Genomic DNA, 17,159 nt, shown 5'->3' with positions numbered 1-17,159 from the left:
GACCGGTTAGAACGATGTACCCGGAAGTGGTTCCCTCGGTACCGGAAGCCGGAAGTCACGCTTCTCTGGTTTCGGAGGAGACGCGAGGCGTAGCAGTCCCTGAGCAGGTCTCGTGGGCAGAGCCGGGCTGGGGGGCGCGGGGAGCGGCTATTTCGGGTGGGGTGGGGGGTCCTCGGGGCTGTTGGCCACCCGGGAGCCGGCTTGGAAGCCGGGGAAGCCCAGGGCGGGCTCGGGATATGGGAAAAGGGGGTCTTCCGCTGTGCCTGCGGAACTCGCTGCTACTTGATGCAGCCGGGATGGTCGAATTGTTAGGAGAATTTCGGGTCCTCAAGACCGTGAGGAAGGGGGGCTTGCCCTCTTCACGTGTCCCTGCCCTTTTCTGTTGTTCTTTGTTAACAAATGGTTAAATCCGAACAATTTAATTAAATACATTCTAATAATAAATTTAATAATAAATTCATTAAATAAATCCTAATTTGCTAAGCCATGTAGTGTGGCTGTAGTATTATTGCTTATTCTTAATGTCTTTCTTACTCCCCCTTTTATTGGCATTATTATTATTATTATTATTATTAATGTTGCTTTTGTAGTGGAGACCAATTCCTTGCATGTCTAAATCACAAGTGGCCAAATAAAATAAATTCAGTTCATGTGTTAATCTATTCTTGTGGAATTCCTGTACTCTCAGGTTATGCAAAACTGGTACAAAAATGTGGGAAAATGTCATGAACAGAGCAATGAATCAATGGGGATTTAAAAAAATAATAATAATATTGCAGGAGTCCCCAAACTTGGCAACTTTACAAAATTTAGGATAATTGGTATAAATGGTTGAACAATGAAAATAAGGATAAAGGTGATAAGAAAATTATAGAGAAAGGTATGTGAATGTAGATATTTGTATAATTTGTGTAATAATGATGACACAGTACTGTTAAAATTAAGATCAGTATGTGTAAAAGGTGAAAAAGAATAATAAAAAATTATTGTCAAAAAAAAAAAAAAAGACTTGTGGACTTCAACTCCCAGAATTCCTCAGCCGGCATAGCTGGGAGTTGAAGTGCACAAGTCTTAAAGTTGCCACGTTTGGAGACTTTTGGGTTATGCGGAATAACATCTCCGAATGTTAAGGAGTTTCAAAATCGAATAATAATGTCCTCTCCGTCCCCAGCTCCTTCAGAAGTGTGAATGAACCAAGGAGCGAAATCAGCACTGGATCCACACTCCTTCATCTGCAACGACATTGGCTGGTCCTGGAAACAGGTCTGTCTCTTGAATCTCCAAACTGAAGGAATGTCTACTGGTGGTCCTCGACTTGCATCCGTAACTGAGACCCAACTTTTGTTTGCTAAGCGAGACAGCTGTTAAAAGAGAAGTTTGCCCCATTTTACGAGCTTTTTTTTTTTTTTTTTGGCCACAGTTAAAATCACTGCTGATTTTAGTTTAATTAAAGCATTTTAATTTTTTTGCCCTGGCTTTGCCCAATATGGGTAATGAGATCGGCAGATGTCTGCAGATCAAGTGCCCCAAACTGTTTGCTTTCTGCCTTTTGAAAGTCGATTGTTCCATGCCTTTTTGCAGCCTTCAACATTGTGGACGCATCCTGGAAGCAATTCATCGCAGCCCAGAATCTGTTTACGGTGGCTAACCGAGCATCATGTCCCAGGCGACCAAACGCAAACACGTGGTCAAAGAAGTGCTAGAGGACTATGTGGTTCCTTCAGAGAGGCAGCAGATTGTCCGGGTAAGACTGGTTAACCTAACCTGGTTAGCCTGAATCTTTTAAAAGCTTCATGTAGATACCCAAAAGGCTGCACAAGAGCCTGCTACATTCTCCCGTGGCCTCGAAAAATGTTGTGAGAATTGGGTGTGTTTTCAAGAATAGTGTCAGCCTCCAAGATTCCTTCTTCAGCTTGACTCTTTCCGGCTGCCATAAGAAATGGGGGAGAGGAATAACTGGGCTTCCTGGGGAGAAAGGGGCTGGAGGTTGAAGTTGTGTGAACTGTAAACATTGGGATGCTTTCCTGCTTACTGTGCACATGCAGCCACTCATCTTTTCTAGGCCAAGGTCAACAGTCTTGGCATACCAGGTGTCTGAGATGCCACCTGAAGATGTAACCACATGACACTATACACACCTCAGGTTGGATGTCCAGTTTGAATTGTTGGGGGTGGGGACTTGGGATAACTGTCTATATGTGAAAGATGTGTGGCCTCACATCTTGTATTTCTTCCGTTGCTCCCACTTCATATTCAATAAAAGTCCTTTTCTCTATAACAATGGAGTCTGAGGCTTTCTTTCTTGGATTTTGAATGGAGCCTCACCTGACAAATAGTTGCTGTCTGGTGTTGTTGTTGTTTTGAAAAAGTTTTTTATTTTTATAACAAAAGCAACAAATAAAACCATCTTTCAATTGTACAGTGTCAGTTGGGTACATATATCTTGTGCACATAATATCATGCAATAGTTACTTGTTTATATTTACAACCATTCTGATCGATATTTTATAACACATTGGTCAGTTGTTATATTATCATTAACATTGTAATTATTATCTTTCAAAAATATATTCCATCCTTACACCTAAGTTATATTCATTTTCTAATTCATTCCAAATCAATCAGTTATAATATGTTATTACTATTGTCACATGTTTCAGATTCTTACTCTTCTATCTAGCCATTCATAGAATAAGTTCCAAATCATATAATAACCTTTTTCTTCCTGTTCTTTAATTGCCGTTGTCAAACTACTCATTTCCGCACATTATTTTCCATTATTTTCTTAATTGTTTCCTCCTCTGTCAGAGTTTTCTCATTTTTCCAATTTTGTGCAAATACAATTCTAGCTGCTGTTAGTACATTGATAATCCAATATGTTATCTCTCTGTTGTAACCTTCATTGTCTGGTGTTGTTGAAGGGCGGTGTGTCACCCTTCAACATTGTGGCGTGTCCTCCTTGACACGTGTGATAGATTTATCGCTGGTCTAGCTGGGCGGGCTGAGTGTGCCATGCGAACAGAGACCAAGTTCAGTGTCAGGGTTCCGACGGATGCCCTACTTAATTCAGATTAAGCCACAAATCAGGCCGAGTTCTTACCGGCAAGTTTGCTCTTGTCCCTCCAGGTGCTCGGGACACCAGGAAACAACCTCCATGAAGTGGAAACCCCGGAGGGGACACGTTTCCTGGTCAGCATGCCCACCAAGTTCCGTAAGAACATCTGGATCAAGAGAGGTGAGTGGCTGCAGGTCCTTGCATTTGCAGGAGGGAAAATGGGCCTCCTCATTCCCCCCTTCCCCCCCCCTCCCCTGTCACAGCTATCTATTCTTTCCTCCCTTCCTCCAGGAGATTTCTTACTGGTTGACCCCATTGAAGAAGGAGAGAAAGTAAAAGCAGAAATCAGTTTTGTCCTGTACAAGGACCATGTTCAGTACCTGAAGAAGGAAGGATACTGGTGAGTAAGCTGCACGTTGTAAGACTCCCAGGGTTGCCTTATTGAGGAGATGGGCAGGAAGTCGATTTAATAAATAAAAATAAAGAAATGAGAGAGAGAGGGGTATTGTTCAGGTACTTAGGAAAGAACAGAATAGAATTCTTTATTGGCCAAGTGTGATTGGACACACAAGGAATTCGTCTTTGGTGCAAATGCTCTCAGTGTACATAAAAGGAAAGAGACATTCGTCAAGAGTTGAGAATCATCAGGTACAATACTTAGTGATAGTCATAGGGTACAATAAGCAATCAAATAATACTAGGAAACAGTTTAAAGAATGGAATGGAATGGTATAGAAAATAGAAATAGAATAGAATAGAATAGAATAGAATAGAATAGAATAGAATAGAATAGAATAGAATAGAATAGAATAGGGAATAGAACAGAAAAGAAAAGAAAATAGATAAAGAATAGAATAGAATTGAATTGAATTCTTTATTGGCCAAGTGTGATTGGACACACAAGGAATCTGTCTTTGGTGCAAATGCTCTCAGTGTACCTAAAAGAAAAGAGACATCCGTCAAGAATCATCAGGTACAACACTTAATGAGAGTCATAGGGGACAATAAGCAATCAAATCATACTAGGAAACAGTCAACATAAATAATAAGGATACAAACGACAAAGTTACGGTCATCCAGTCACAGGTGGGAGGGGAGGGGCGATAAGGAGCGATGAGAAGGTTAATACTAAGAGTAGTGCAGACTTTGTAAATGGTTGTACAGTGTGGAGGGAAAGACCCTGGCTGAAGTGATAAGGTTCTTTTACTAAGGCTAATTGATTGGCAGTGAAAGAATGGCTAGACCTGAATATTCCCGTGCGAAAGGTTATACTTTTCCCCCTTTCACTGGCCCTCCCTGTTCGTCACCGTATAAGTAATGTGCCATTTTAGATGGTTTGGGAACGGCTTGGATGTTTGGCCCCATTCGATGCAATTCCACATTCCATTCTCAGGCCAGGTTTTCCTTGAAGACTGGCATTTTCCAGTCCTGGCCAGCAAAGCGTAGAAGCTGAAGGTGGCAGATCTGGCTGGGATCTTCTTGGAAAGAAAGGAGAGAAAAGAGTTTTTTATGTGCCCGTTTTCCTTATAAGCGTCTTTTGTTTTAGTTAAAGCATCTGTTTTCTGAATCAATTTTATCCAAGGGAAAGGGTTGGAAAGGGACCTTGGAGGTCATCTAGTCCAACCCGCTGCTCAAACGGGAAACCTTAAGGGCGGGCGGGGGGGAAACAGGATCACCACCGCAGCTTCTCGGTTTGGGACGTGGAAATTCTGAAAGGTGAAATAATTTTTACAAAGTGTCCTACTACTTTATGTTGACATTTTATATATATATATATATATATTATTTTTCCCCTGCAGGCCTGATGCTTTCTTAGGAGACGTAAAAGGAACTCAAAGCAGTGCTAAAGAAAGGTAAAGCTGAACAAGAAAGGAATGAGAGCTAGTTAGGGGTAGTGCTTAAGATGGTGGTCTAGACACTGGGAGACGGTGAGTTCTAGTCCTACCTTAGCCATGAAAGCCGGCTAGGTGACTTTGATCCAACCACTGGGAGACGGTGAGTTCTAGTCTCAGCTTAGCTGGGTGACTTTGATCCAGTCACCAGGGGACAATAAGTTCTAATCCCGCTTTAGCCATGAAAGCTGGCTAGGTAACTTCGGTCCAATCTCTTTCTCAGCCCAACCCACATCTCAGGTTGCTTGTTATGGGGAAGACAGGAGGAGAAAGGATTGTAGGTTCACTGCTTCATGTTGCTTATTAAGTAATAAAGGCGGGATAAAAATTCCAATAAATACATAAAATGGGAGACCTGGACAGGTGTGGGAATGGCACTTGCCCAGAAGGGAAGAAATTGCTGAAAATTATCCATATTTTATGTTAAGATTTTGAAGAGAAAAAAAAAGTCACTTCAGGAGGTGACCTTGGTATTTAGAACAATGAAGTGATAACATAAGTTTTATTTCAAATGCTGATGCTCAGCTGTTTAAAAGCCCTAAACCTCCATGGGTGGATTTCTGATTAGTATGATTTTGAGCTTAATTATAGGGACGCGGTGGCTCAGGGGCTAAGACGTTGAGCTTGTCGATCAGAAAGGTCGGCGGTTCGAATCCCTAGCGTCACGTCACGGAGTGAGCTCCCGTTCCTTGTCCCAGCAGCTTCCGCCAACCTAGCAGTTCGAAAGCACGTTAAAAAAAAACGCAAGTAGGAAAATAGGGACCCCTTTGGTGGGAAGGGAACAACACTCCATGCGCCTTCGAAGGCGTTTAGTCCTGCCGGCCACATGACCACGGAGACGTCTTCGGACAGCGCTGGCTCTTCCGCTTTGCGACGGAGATGAGCAGCGCCCCCTAGAGCCGGAAACGACTAGCACGGATGTACGAGGGGAAAAACCTTTTACTTAAGCTTAATTATTATAATAATTTAGTTTAGCTTTACTTTGTTGTCATTGCACCCCGTATAATGAAATTAAATACCATCTTCAGTGTACAATTTATGACTATGAAAATAAATACAAACACACATCTCTCACATTCTACATTGAAGTGAAAACCCCTGATATCGCATTCATATTGCACTCTGCAGTAGAATCACAATCTAAAATAGTTTTACAACTCTGTCATTTCTCTTTTATCCTCGACTGCCTAAGCTGTGGGGAAAATTTGGCAGAAAGCTGCCTATTTTAAGTAGCTTTTGCTATTAAAGACTTACTAAATCTTAACAACAATGCACTAGCCAGCCAAAACAATTATTAATACCACTTGCTTTAAGATCGGACATTTAAAATCCATCTGAATTATACCGATGCAGTTTAGCGCGCTTTAAAAGTGTGATGGAAATAATTGAAATGGAATGTTTGAAGGGGTATTTTTTTTGTCCTCCACCCCAAAAAAACCTCTTTTTTTTTGTTAATCTTTCTAGTAGAGAGGGGGTACAAAGCACCCCTCAGTCTTCTGGAGAAGAGGATTCCGAAGATGATGACACTGACCTGTTTGTGAACACAAACCGAATAACTTACGACTTTATGGAGAGCGAGGAGAGCAGCGAGTCAGAAGAAGAAGAAGAAGGAAAATAAACCACCAGATTTACGGAGCAGAGCAAAACCAAATCCTGGTTTAGCCGGAAGGAACGTGGCTTGTGGGTGGGGGGGTGTCTCAGCCCAAGTGTGCATGGACAAAGTGAGATGGTGTCCCTTTAGGGCAGGGGTCTCCCAACATGGCAACTTTTAAGACTGGCGGACTTCCAACTCCCAGGCTGGGGGATTCTGGGAGTTGGAAGTCCACCAGTCTTACAAGTTTGCCATGTTGGGAGACCCTGGCAGCCCCTTGAAGGACCACCAGAGACCTGGTGAGATGATCATCAGAAGGGGCATAGTTGGAATCCTCTGGTTCGTTTTATTTTATTTGTTTGGCATTATTCTTCTCAGGGCTTTTGAGAATGGGTCACTCCCAATTCCCACCGTTAAAAAAAAGTGCTGCCCCTAAAGTGCCCCCTCCCCATTTTTGGCTCTTGGGGCTCATTTTGGGTGTGGTTTTTCTGTTTGGTGTTTGAAGGCTTTGGGTTTTTAAGTGCCCTTAGGCCGCCGTGTAAACCTGTTGCGGAGGAAGGAGAGGAAGCTGTTGTATTGGCTTCCCTCTCCTGGATATCTTGCCTCTACTCTTCATTCCCTCCATTTTCTCTTATCTTTATTTAATAAAATGCAGCGAGCAGATCTGTGACTTTATTTCCCCCATTTTGTGAGAAATAGGCATGAAACGTGTCTCTCCCCATTTACAAAAAAGGGAAATGCCTGCATTAAGCAGCTTAATCTTGCCATCACTGAGTTGCACAAATACCTATTTTCTATCTTTTTTTTTTTTATAAAAAACCCTTTGAATTGGAAAATTAAAAGGGACAGGTAGTCCTCGACGTGTGACCAACAATCGAGCCCAAACTTTGTGTCGGTAAGCGAGAAATTTGCCAAGTGACTTTTTTGTCCCGGTTTTTTATGACTTTTCTCACCTCGTTTGCGAAGTTCTTAAACTAGTAACACGGTTCTTAAGTGAGGCTGGTTTCCCCGTCGCCTTTGCTCGCCAGTCACAAAATGACCCCGGGACACTGCAACCGTCATAAATGTGAGTCAGTTCCCAAGGACCCCAATTTTTAATCATGTGACCGTGTGGATGGCAGCAACAGTTATCAGTGGAGAACAATGGTCATTAAATCTCTTTTTTCGGGGCCGCTGTAACTTTCAGCGGTCACTAAAAGGACTGTGGTAAGTCAAAATTCCTTGCCTTACAGGTAGTCCTCAACTTACAACCATTCATTTAAAGACTTCTCGAAGTTAACAACGGCACTGAAAAAAGTGACACACACACACACACACACACACACCCGTTACGTGATCAACGTTCCGGTGTTTGGCAGGCAGGTATTGAATGATGGGGTCACATGATCGGCGTTTGCAACCTTCCCAGCCAGGTTCTGAACAGGAAAGTCAAGGGAGAAAGCCAGATTTGCTTAACGCGATTCACTTATCTCTGGCCAAAAGAGGATGCAAATTTAGGGGCATTTCGCTCCCACCGTTTTGCTTAGCGACAGAAATTTCTGGCTTGCTATTGTGGCCGGGGCTTACCTGCAGCTTGATCGACAGACACGAGGACCCGGCTGCAAGGTTGCAAACGGCAGGAGTGATTTTTAGTTGCCCCTTTTTCTGAGCGGTAGAATAAATAATTCCCCCCGACGTTTCTAACCACTTACGAGATAATATTTACAGCTCAGCCTGAACTGTGGGCTCCTTGGTTGCTCTCTTGAGCTTGCTGGTTTTCCCTGCAGAAGTTTCATTATCCATCCCTAGCACTGATGATGTTACCTAATTGGGTAATGAAACGTCTGCAAGAAAAGCACCGAGCTCAGAGAGCATCCAGGGGTTTGATTAAGTTAGTGGTTGGATGGGAGACCACCAAGCGATCTTGGGGTGTTTTTTTTTTTTTTTTTTTTGGTTACAAAGTCGTGGCCGACCCATCGCGACCCCATGGACAACGTTCCTCCAGGCCTTCCTGTCTTCTAGCATCCACCAGAGTCCATTGAAGCTCAGGCCGACTGCTTCCATGACTCCATCCAGCCCCCTCCTCTGTCGTCCCTCCTTCTTTTACCCTCCATCGTTCCCAGCATTCGGCTCTTCTCCAGGGAGGGAGCCCTCCTTCCTTCTCATGAGTCTTGGAGTTTCATCTTCAGGATCCGGCCTTCTCAAGAGCAGTCAGGGTTGACCTCTTGAGACTGGACCAGTTGGGTCGCCTTGCTGTCCAAGGGACTCGCAGGCGTCTCCCGCCTCCAGAGTTCAACGGCCTCCAATTCTTTGGCGCTGAGCCTTCCTTGTGGTCCAGCGCCACCGTATATACAAATCCATTTCACGCGACGTGTCTTTGAAAGACGCTTGGCTGGTTTCCATAACGCTAACTCAAGTTACGTGAATCGGTTTAGGCAGTTAACCCAGTTTTCTGGATTCACACGTGGTAACGCAAAGCCAGCCGCGAAATTGGGTAACTCATCCCTCCAACCAACCAGCAACGAAACCAGGCGGAAGAAAAAGCTGTAGTTGGCAGCCATGTTTTACTTGGGAGGCTTCCACAGTCCAGTGCCTGAGAGGTAGAAGTTTATAACAACCTTCTTCCGCGTCAAGGACTCACCTGGGAAAGGACTGGTTTGAGGAAGGTCTCGAGTTGGGACCATGGATGATTATTGGGCTGTGTGATGGACTGATGGGCGCAGGGGATTGGATTTTTTTAACTACGCGGGGGAAAACCCGCAACCCTCAGATTTGGGGGTTTTTCCCAGATGACAATTCTAATAAAATGGAGCTCTGAGAAACTTGGCCTCTGAGTTTGTTGCGTTGGGAGTAGTTCCTTCTTTAACCTGGTAGAAAAAGTCCGCTCAATGCATTATTTCCCGCACCCCAAAACCTTCCAGAATTATTCCTCCGCTGAATGCAGAGAGAGAGAGAGAAGAGAAAAGGCGTCAACAAAATCAGGTCTCTGCTTATTTTTATTACAGCGATTTGGTTTCGCACAAGCGATACAAAAAAGGTTGGCTGAAAAACTCAGCCCCACAACTATGTACACAGCAGATCGGCGAGCGCGGGGCCCCGTGAACAGGATCCCCACCAGGAGATTCGGGGGAGGCGGTCCTCGTGCATCCGACGCCTTCCCGCCGGGGACCGGAAGCTGGTGCTTCACTTCGTGATGGTATTTCTGGAGAGGAAAGAAAGACCCTTCGTGAAAGAGGCGCCCAAAGTCGTCTCCACACCCGCCCAGCTGGGAAAGATCTTTCGGCCGAGTTCGTCTCGGGAGGGTCCGACCTGCGAAAACTTTTTTTTTAAGGCTTGCGACTTCAACTTCCACTCTGGCTGGGGAATTCTGGGAGTTGAAGTCCCTAAGTCTTAAAAGCCTGTAGAGATTCCCCAAGTCATCCTCCAGATCCTGGTGGTCCCAAAGGGGAATTTTATTTTTATTTTTTCCAGGGGGCAACTGGACTTGATTGTTGTTTTTTTCTTTGAAGACGTTTCGCTCCTCATCCAAGACGCTTCTTCAGCTCTGACTGCATGGAGGGGAATGGAAAGACTGATACTCCTTGCAGACGGCTGGCCATTTGCCTCCTTTTAGGGAGCCCTTGAGGCCACTTGGGAGGTTTATCTGTGTCCTCGGGGTCACCTGGGTGGTGCAAAAATGGTTCCGGTAGTCTGCCATTTTTCCCCTCTGCAAATCCTTTCTTACTCCCAACGCCATTCCAAGGGTGTCCATCCCAAATTGCATAGCTCAAAGTCCGTAGAGATTCTCAAGTCATCATCCAGGTCCTGGTTGTCCCAAAGGGGCTTTCTTCCTTTTTCTTTGAAAACTGTCAGAGCTGAAGAAGCTTTTTTGGATGAGAAGCAAAACGTCTTCAAAGAAAAAAAAACCCAGAAAGCCCAGGAATGACGAGATTTCAGAGGTGACCGAATTAAGGGGGGAATAAGCCCCACCCGGCGTAGCCTTTTCCCCTCCACACTTCTCCGCTCCACTCCCAACAAAAGCCAATGCAGGAAGGAACGGAAGGGGACAGCCAAGCCAGCCCCCCCGCCCCCCCCACGGGGACTGGACTTCAGAGAAGATCCTCCCTTCCCTCCTTAGGGGCTCCTCAAAACCAGGCCCCTCATCCGTGCTCCCCCACACGCCCTTACGCATTCATGCTCTTCCCGCTGCCACTGAGCACGATGTACGGCGTCTTCTGGGCTTTCTGCTTCTCCTGTAGCAGAGCCACCGTCCCCAGCGGGGTGTCGCTAGAGCTCATCTTCTTCAAGAGCTGGAAAACAGGAGAGGGTGGCAACCCACGTTCCCCGGTTCCCCCTCGCGGCTCGGGGGGGGGTGGTGGACTTCGGCACGCGACACAGGGAGGCGCGAGGAGGAGGGAAAAACGGTTTTGTAGTCGTCCTTAAGGGAGGAGTCCAGACTCGGCCCTCAACGCCTCAGGGGTGGGCTGGATGCCCTGTGCACCGCAGTACTTGTTGTGGCCTGTGCGGCCTCCGGCCAAATTAGAGGAGGAGGAGGAGGGACAGTGGGAGTCAGGGGTCAGCATTAGGGCAACTGGGAGCTCCTAGACGGAAGAGGGAATGGAGCTGGCAGAGAGAGGGAGAGAGAGAGGAGGGAGAGAGAGAGAGAGAGAGAGAGGGAGGGAGGGAGGGAGGGAGAGAGAGGGAGGGAGAGGGGGAGAGAGAGAGGGAGAGAGGAAGAGAAAGAGAGGGAGAGAGGAAGAGAGAGAGGGAGGGAGAGGGGGAGAGAGAGAGGGAGAGAGGAAGAGAAAGAGAGGGAGAGAGGAAGAGAGAGAGGAGGGAGAGAGAGGGAGAGAGAGGGAGAAAGGGAAAGAGAAGGAGGGAGGGAGAGAGAGAGGGGGAGGGAGAGGGAGGGAGGGAGAGAGAGAGGAGGGAGGGAGAGGGAGAGAGAGGGGGAGAGAGGGGGAGAGAGAGGGAGGGAGGGAGGGGGAGAGAGAGAGGGAGGGAGGGAGGGAGGGAGGGAGAGAGGGAGAGAGAGGGAGAAAGGGAAAGAGAAGGAGGGAGGGAGAGAGAGGGAAGGAGAGAGAGAGGGAGGGAGAGAGGAGGGAGGGAGGGAGAGAGAGGAGGAGCCTGGGCCATCCGTCAGCCCTCAGATGGAGACTCCACAGCTCCCAGGTCTGGAGGTGGCTGATGTGGAAGAGGAGGAACAGCCAGGCCTAGTGCCTGACACTCAGAAGGCAGAGGGAGAGGAGAGCAGTGGAAATCTATGGGCCGGTCCTTGGGACAGAAGAGCCACCGCTGCTAGCGAAGGCCCCACCGTAGCTCTGGGGATCAAAGGCAGTGGGGGGGCGGAGATGAATAGACGTGGCAGACAACTATTCCCCTCCCTGCCGGACAGACTTGTTAGCCGGCATTGAGAGAGAAATTTTTGGCCGGGGCTGCCGGCGCTCTTAATAAAGGAATCTTTTGATTTCATTGCCGAGGGCTTGTCGTGTCTGGGGAGCTGGCTCAGAACGGGGACTTGGTTCAAAGCCGCCTTCAATGGGAGGGAAGGTCTGGATGAAGGGATGGATAAAGACCGGCTGGGTCCGCAGAAAGACCCGCTTTCATCCAGGGGGAATTCAGTCACCCCTCCTTCCCCATCGCTTACCGCTTCCTCGTCCAGCTTCTTCATGCGCCGTTCGGTCTTCATCTTCCCAGATCCTTTGCCGTGGAAGCGGTGGGACAGCTGGCGGAAGGCCTGGGACACGAAGACACCCCCGGTTAAAAGGAAGGCAGACCCCCCACCTCCCACTCTGCAGGTTGGGCACTGAGGCAAAGGAAGGCAGCGATGGCTTTGGGGTCTAGATCGTGACGTGGATGAAATCGGTCCAAGGGTAAAGGCCGGAAACCAGGAGACAAGTGAGATCTTGTCCCGCCTTAGCCAGGAAAGGCAACAAGGGTGACTTTGGGCCGATCACTAGGAGATGCGAGTTCTAGTCCTGCCTCAGGCGTAAAAGCCAACTGGATTGACTTTGCACGGGAAAGAGGAGGAAGCCGCGCTAGGCATGTCTGCCAGCTTGAATGAGTGGTGAAGTAACCAAGGCAGGACAAAAATCGAACAGTAAACAGGCAGATGGGGAGACAAGACAGCTCCAACCCACGTTGATCTTTCCAGGAGGCATCCACAAAGTCTTTAAAACCGGATTCTTACAAGTAGGAGTGGACTCATTCGGAATAATGATCACCCACCTTTAAGAAGGTACTTGGTCGAAACCCAGGGTGCTGGCGGCAACCCCTATCGACCCTCAGCACCAGTCCATTTTATTTCTGATACATTTGTCAAATGTTCAGTTGACTGACTTTCGTGTTTCATGACTAAAAGAGATGATAATTGCTAATAATGGCTGCAGAGGGGAACGGTGAAGTCCACTCTCCCTTGGAAAAGGCCCCTGGGGGTGGGGAGGGGCTGGGGTTTCCCAGTACCTCCTTGGGGGTGAGCTTGCGCCCCGTTTCGTCCACGTATTCTATCTTCACGTCGGGTTTGTAGCCGTCCTTTTCCTTGAAGTCCTGAGTGAATCCCCGGTATTCCTCCCGCCGGCTGTATTTATCATCGATGGCCCTGAGGGGGGGAGGGATGACAGGCATCCGTCTCACCTTCCCTGGCCATCCCATTGGCTGAGCCAGGGCAAAGGAGGGAACAGGCGCTCGATGCAACAATTCCACCCCCCCCAAAATAATACACCTTTCATTTCTGTAACAGAACGCGGGTACAGTCCTCGACTTACGGAAACAGTTGGGAAGAAATGGGAAGGAAAGTTAAAAGTTTTGTAAACCAAAGAGAATGGAACAAATATGAGAAGATACAAATGCAGGAGTATAAAAGACGGTTGCAGATATGTATATAATTGTATATAAGTATAAATCGAAATAATACGCAGCTAGCACTATGCTAATAACATAAGGGAAAAAGGAAATTAACTGTTGTATGTATCTCTGTATTTTAGCTCAGGGGTCTTCAAACTTGACCGCTTGAAGACTTGTGGACTTCAACTCCCAGAATTCCTCCTCCTCCTCCAGTCATGTTAGCTCAGGAATTCTGGGAGTTGAAGTCCACAAGTCTTAAAGTTGCCCAGTTTGAAGACCCTTGTGGTAGATGATTAACAGATAGCTATAGATATTGATTAGAGACAGATGATAGATAGATAGGATAGATAGCTATAGATAGGATAGATGATAGACAGATATAAGATACAGATAGACAGAGCTATAGATGTTATAAATTAGAGGATATAGAGATAGATGATTAACAGATATATTGATCAGAGAGACAGATGATGAGAGACAGAGATGATAGATAGGTGATAGATCAGGGGTCTCCAAACTTGGCAAGTTTTAAGACTTGTGGACTTCAACTCCCAGAATTCCTCCTCCTCCTCCAGTCATGTTAGCTCAGGAATTCTGGGAGTTGAAGTCCACAAGTCTTAAATTGGCCAAGTCTGAAGAAAGACCCTTGCTATATAGCTTGTATGGCCAAAACGATGGCCAAGAAAGTCGCACTGTGTTCTATTGTTTTTAATGTTTATTCAATAAAATGTATTTAAAAAATTAAAAAGGAAAGAAGAGGGAGAAGTAGAAAATTAAATAAAGGAGATAAATAATAATATGGCATAAGTACTAAAATAACTTGAAATAATAATAAGGAATGAATAATGAATATAAATATGAAATGAAATGTGAAACGGATAAACAAATGCATAAATAAATCGTAAAACGCTGCCAAGGAGACCTTCTCTCTCTCTCTCTCTCTCTCTCTCTCTCTCTCTCTCTGCCCACTTACATCTTGTCCTCAATGCAATAAACGGCCGAGGGCAGCGACTTGTTGGGCGCCTTCACCCGTGCCACCTTCTGCACCGTGGTCTCCAGCAAGCCTGGGGAAAGAAGACCAAGGGGAAAGCATACGTCCAGTAATCTACACCGAGGAAAGGTGTGTGTGCAGGTCGAGATAAGGCTGAGTCAGAAAGGACATCTCCTGTTTTGAACTCAGGGCAGCTGTCAGGATTCTGGCCGTTACCCCCATTTAAATCCTGAGTCTCGAGACAAACTTCCAAAACTTCCAAAGGATTTATTGGGAGTGAACATGTCCAGCACTGCCTGGATGTACCCGACTCTGAGACACACAATTCACTGTCACCCTTGACCCTGGTTTTCCCCCCACCCCACCCCCTGGGTGTATCGTAATTCATATTCTCCAATGGGACACCTCCATAGCCCAGAGTCATCAATCAGGCACTCCAGTTAGAATTTTGCACGGCAGAAACTTCAGTCCCCTAGTTAACTATCTCTGAAAACATTGATGGAATGCAGTTTCGGTTTGCAAGCTGCTGCACTGCTCCCCCCTCAATATTTGACGAGTTGACAGCACCATCCTGCTTACCTTTGTTCTGGCACAGCATCAAGGCGGCGGCCAGTCCCCGGTTGACGATGGGTTCCTCATCCAGGATGGTGGTGGACGAGGTGGAGAACTGCACACCAGAGCAAGACAGGTTTGATCACACAGGTAAGGCCTCCCAACAAGCTGACATCAACCTCCTGATTTCCCCGGGCAGCTGGGCCGTGGGGCGGAGGGCTCTGAAGAGTTGAAGCCAGGCACCCTGGAGCAGCCTTTCTCAATCTTGGCTCCTCGAAAGACAGGGTGGACTACAACTCCCAGAGTTCCCCCAGGCGGCAGCAGCAGGGAATTCTGGGACCCGAAGTCCACCCACCTGGAAGTGGCTGGGATGGAGAAGCGGTGACCTAGCGGAGGTGTTTCTCAACCGTGGCAACTTAGAAGGGGAGTGGACTTCAACTCCCAGCATCCCCAGCCAGCCTTTTGAGACCTCCAGCCCACCAACCCCACTTACATCCTGCTGGTGCTTCTCTTCATCCAGGTTGACCATGCTCCAACCAATGTTCTCCTCGCCATCCGAGTCGGAGCCGCCGGTGGCTGACCTCTCGTCGTCGCGTTCAAAGTCCTGAGGGAGGAGGGGGAAGGGGAGGAGTTGGAGGAGGAGGAAGAAGGGGGAGAGGTGTGAGGAAGGGCTGCCAGAAGGACCATGCAAGGAAACCAGTTTATGAACCAGTTGGGGCATCCAGGTCCTCTCCAAGGGCAGCCCCACGTACAGCACATTGCGGCATCCAGACGGGAGGGGACCGCGGTGTGGGGGGACTGTGACCAATGCCACTCCTCTCAAAAATGCCTCCCTCTCTACCCTGGCCTTAACCCAAACCAGTCTCCCTCGCCCCAGACCGTTTTACCAGAAGTTCTTCCTGCTCCTCCCGGTTCCCGGCCAGCCCGTAGGTGGGGATCTCCCCGAGTGTGCGGCAGAATTCGGAGGTGGCGTTAAAGACAATGGCCCCCTTCTTCTCGAGCTCAGCGTCGTCCTCCTGGCTCCGGCTGCGCCCCAGGGTCCGCACAATTTCAATCACCTGGAAAGGGCAGGAAAGGGTGAGGGGTTAGCCACAGGGGAAGAGGTGAGGAACAGCCGAGTCGAGTGCCTGACGCGTGGATGCACGGAAGGCGGAGAGGAGAGGAGAGCAACGGAAATCTATGGGCCGGCCCCTTGGGAAGGAAGAGCCACCGCTCTGCTCCCAAAGCCCCACTCTAGCTGTGGGGATAAAAGGCAGGGGTGGAGATCAATAGGTGTGGCAGACAACTATTCCTCCCCCTGCCAGTCCACCACTGATAGCCTGCACTTCCAAATCCTGTCTGGAAATTATAGGGATTCTTCTTGGAATCTGCAGCGCCTTTTGAGCGTCTCTCTCTGGTGCTGGAAGAAAGCGAGCGCAACTTCCAGGACTTCCTTTGCAAATGTGGGAAGAGAGAGAGAGAGAGAGAGAGAGAGAGAAACTCCTTGGGCCAGTTCGGGGAGGAAGGGAGCAAGCGTCCCTTTCCATAGAGACTTCCACTTCCATAGATACTCGGTTAGCCTAATAAAGAGAACTTTTAGTTGGATACACGGCGCTTGTCGTGTTCGGGAGCCGGGTCAGAACACCTTGTTGAACCATTAAGTCCAGTGAACACTTGGGGCAGGTCGAAACGTTGAGAGAGGGGCCCGGGACCAGCGAGAGGGGAGAGCCACTCTGTCGCGCCCCACTTCGCATGGCAAAGGCACCCCTGACCCACCCCACGTGGGGGGGGTGGGGGAGAGGAAGAGCTCCGGCCTCCTTTGCACGCCCCTCACCTTTTCACCGCTGTCCTTCAGTTGCTGGATCTGCCTCAGCTTCCGGCCTTTCTCCAGCTGTTTCTGCAGCTCCATCTCGGCCTCATCTTCCTCCAGGACAGGGGGAGAGTCGGGGTCCTCCATGGCATCCTCTGGCCACACAGGGAAAGACAGTCCGGTCGGAGCTGAACTCTCCCCCTCCTCAGCCCTAAGAGCCGTGAGGGCCAACCTATGGCACGCGTTCCACGGGTGGCACACAGGTGGCCCATTTGTGCCAGCACTTGAGCGGCAGGCAAACTTCCCTCACTGCGCAGGCGTGGCCCTCACAGCTGATTTTCGGCCTCCCAGAGGCTTGTGGAAGGCTTCCGCGGGATTTGCAGGCCAAAAACCAGGGACATTTCATTGCTTCCTCTTTTTCCGGAAATACCAGAAGTGGCGAAATAGGGCCGCTTTTCAGCCTACAGAAGCCTGCAGAAGCCTCTGGG

At 48.1% G+C, this 17,159-nt stretch overlaps 2 protein-coding genes across 4 annotated transcripts in view; one reads left to right on the top strand and one right to left on the bottom strand.

Moving 5' to 3' along the window:
* Nucleotides 1-12: 12 nt before the first annotated feature.
* EIF1AD (eukaryotic translation initiation factor 1A domain containing) lies at nucleotides 13-7,208 on the top strand. Of its 3 annotated transcripts, none has more exons than XM_026717717.2 (7): nucleotides 13-107; nucleotides 1,172-1,263; nucleotides 1,582-1,744; nucleotides 3,127-3,235; nucleotides 3,347-3,455; nucleotides 4,855-4,908; nucleotides 6,412-7,208. In XM_026717717.2, the coding sequence occupies exons 3-7, from the start codon at nucleotides 1,658-1,660 to the stop codon at nucleotides 6,563-6,565; spliced, it is 513 nt and encodes a 170-aa protein (XP_026573502.2). In that variant the 5' UTR covers nucleotides 13-107; nucleotides 1,172-1,263; nucleotides 1,582-1,657; the 3' UTR covers nucleotides 6,566-7,208. The 3 variants fall into 3 exon arrangements, with proteins under 3 accessions (XP_026573502.2, XP_026573503.2, XP_087769967.1); XM_026717718.2 differs by having other exon boundaries at nucleotides 6,415-6,688; XM_087913841.1 differs by having other exon boundaries at nucleotides 81-112.
* A 2,287-nt stretch (nucleotides 7,209-9,495) lies between these two features.
* Nucleotides 9,496-17,159, bottom strand: part of SART1 (spliceosome associated factor 1, recruiter of U4/U6.U5 tri-snRNP) — a 29,161-nt gene continuing 21,497 nt past the window's right edge. The window contains exons 12-20 of the mRNA XM_087913832.1: nucleotides 16,696-16,826; nucleotides 15,770-15,940; nucleotides 15,376-15,486; nucleotides 14,910-14,997; nucleotides 14,313-14,403; nucleotides 12,959-13,094; nucleotides 12,144-12,233; nucleotides 10,685-10,806; nucleotides 9,496-9,719 (exon numbers count right to left, since the gene is read on the bottom strand). Coding sequence (XP_087769958.1) covers nucleotides 9,701-9,719; nucleotides 10,685-10,806; nucleotides 12,144-12,233; nucleotides 12,959-13,094; nucleotides 14,313-14,403; nucleotides 14,910-14,997; nucleotides 15,376-15,486; nucleotides 15,770-15,940; nucleotides 16,696-16,826 — 959 coding nt within the window. The 3' untranslated portion in view covers nucleotides 9,496-9,700. The remainder of the gene's footprint in view (nucleotides 9,720-10,684; nucleotides 10,807-12,143; nucleotides 12,234-12,958; nucleotides 13,095-14,312; nucleotides 14,404-14,909; nucleotides 14,998-15,375; nucleotides 15,487-15,769; nucleotides 15,941-16,695; nucleotides 16,827-17,159) is intronic.

Source organism: Pseudonaja textilis, chromosome 16 (genome assembly GCF_049901715.1).
Source record: "Pseudonaja textilis isolate UNSWEBS1 chromosome 16, rPseTex1.2, whole genome shotgun sequence".
Lineage (NCBI taxonomy): Eukaryota > Metazoa > Chordata > Lepidosauria > Squamata > Elapidae > Pseudonaja > Pseudonaja textilis.
This window is presented reverse-complemented; position numbering and strand designations above follow the sequence as displayed.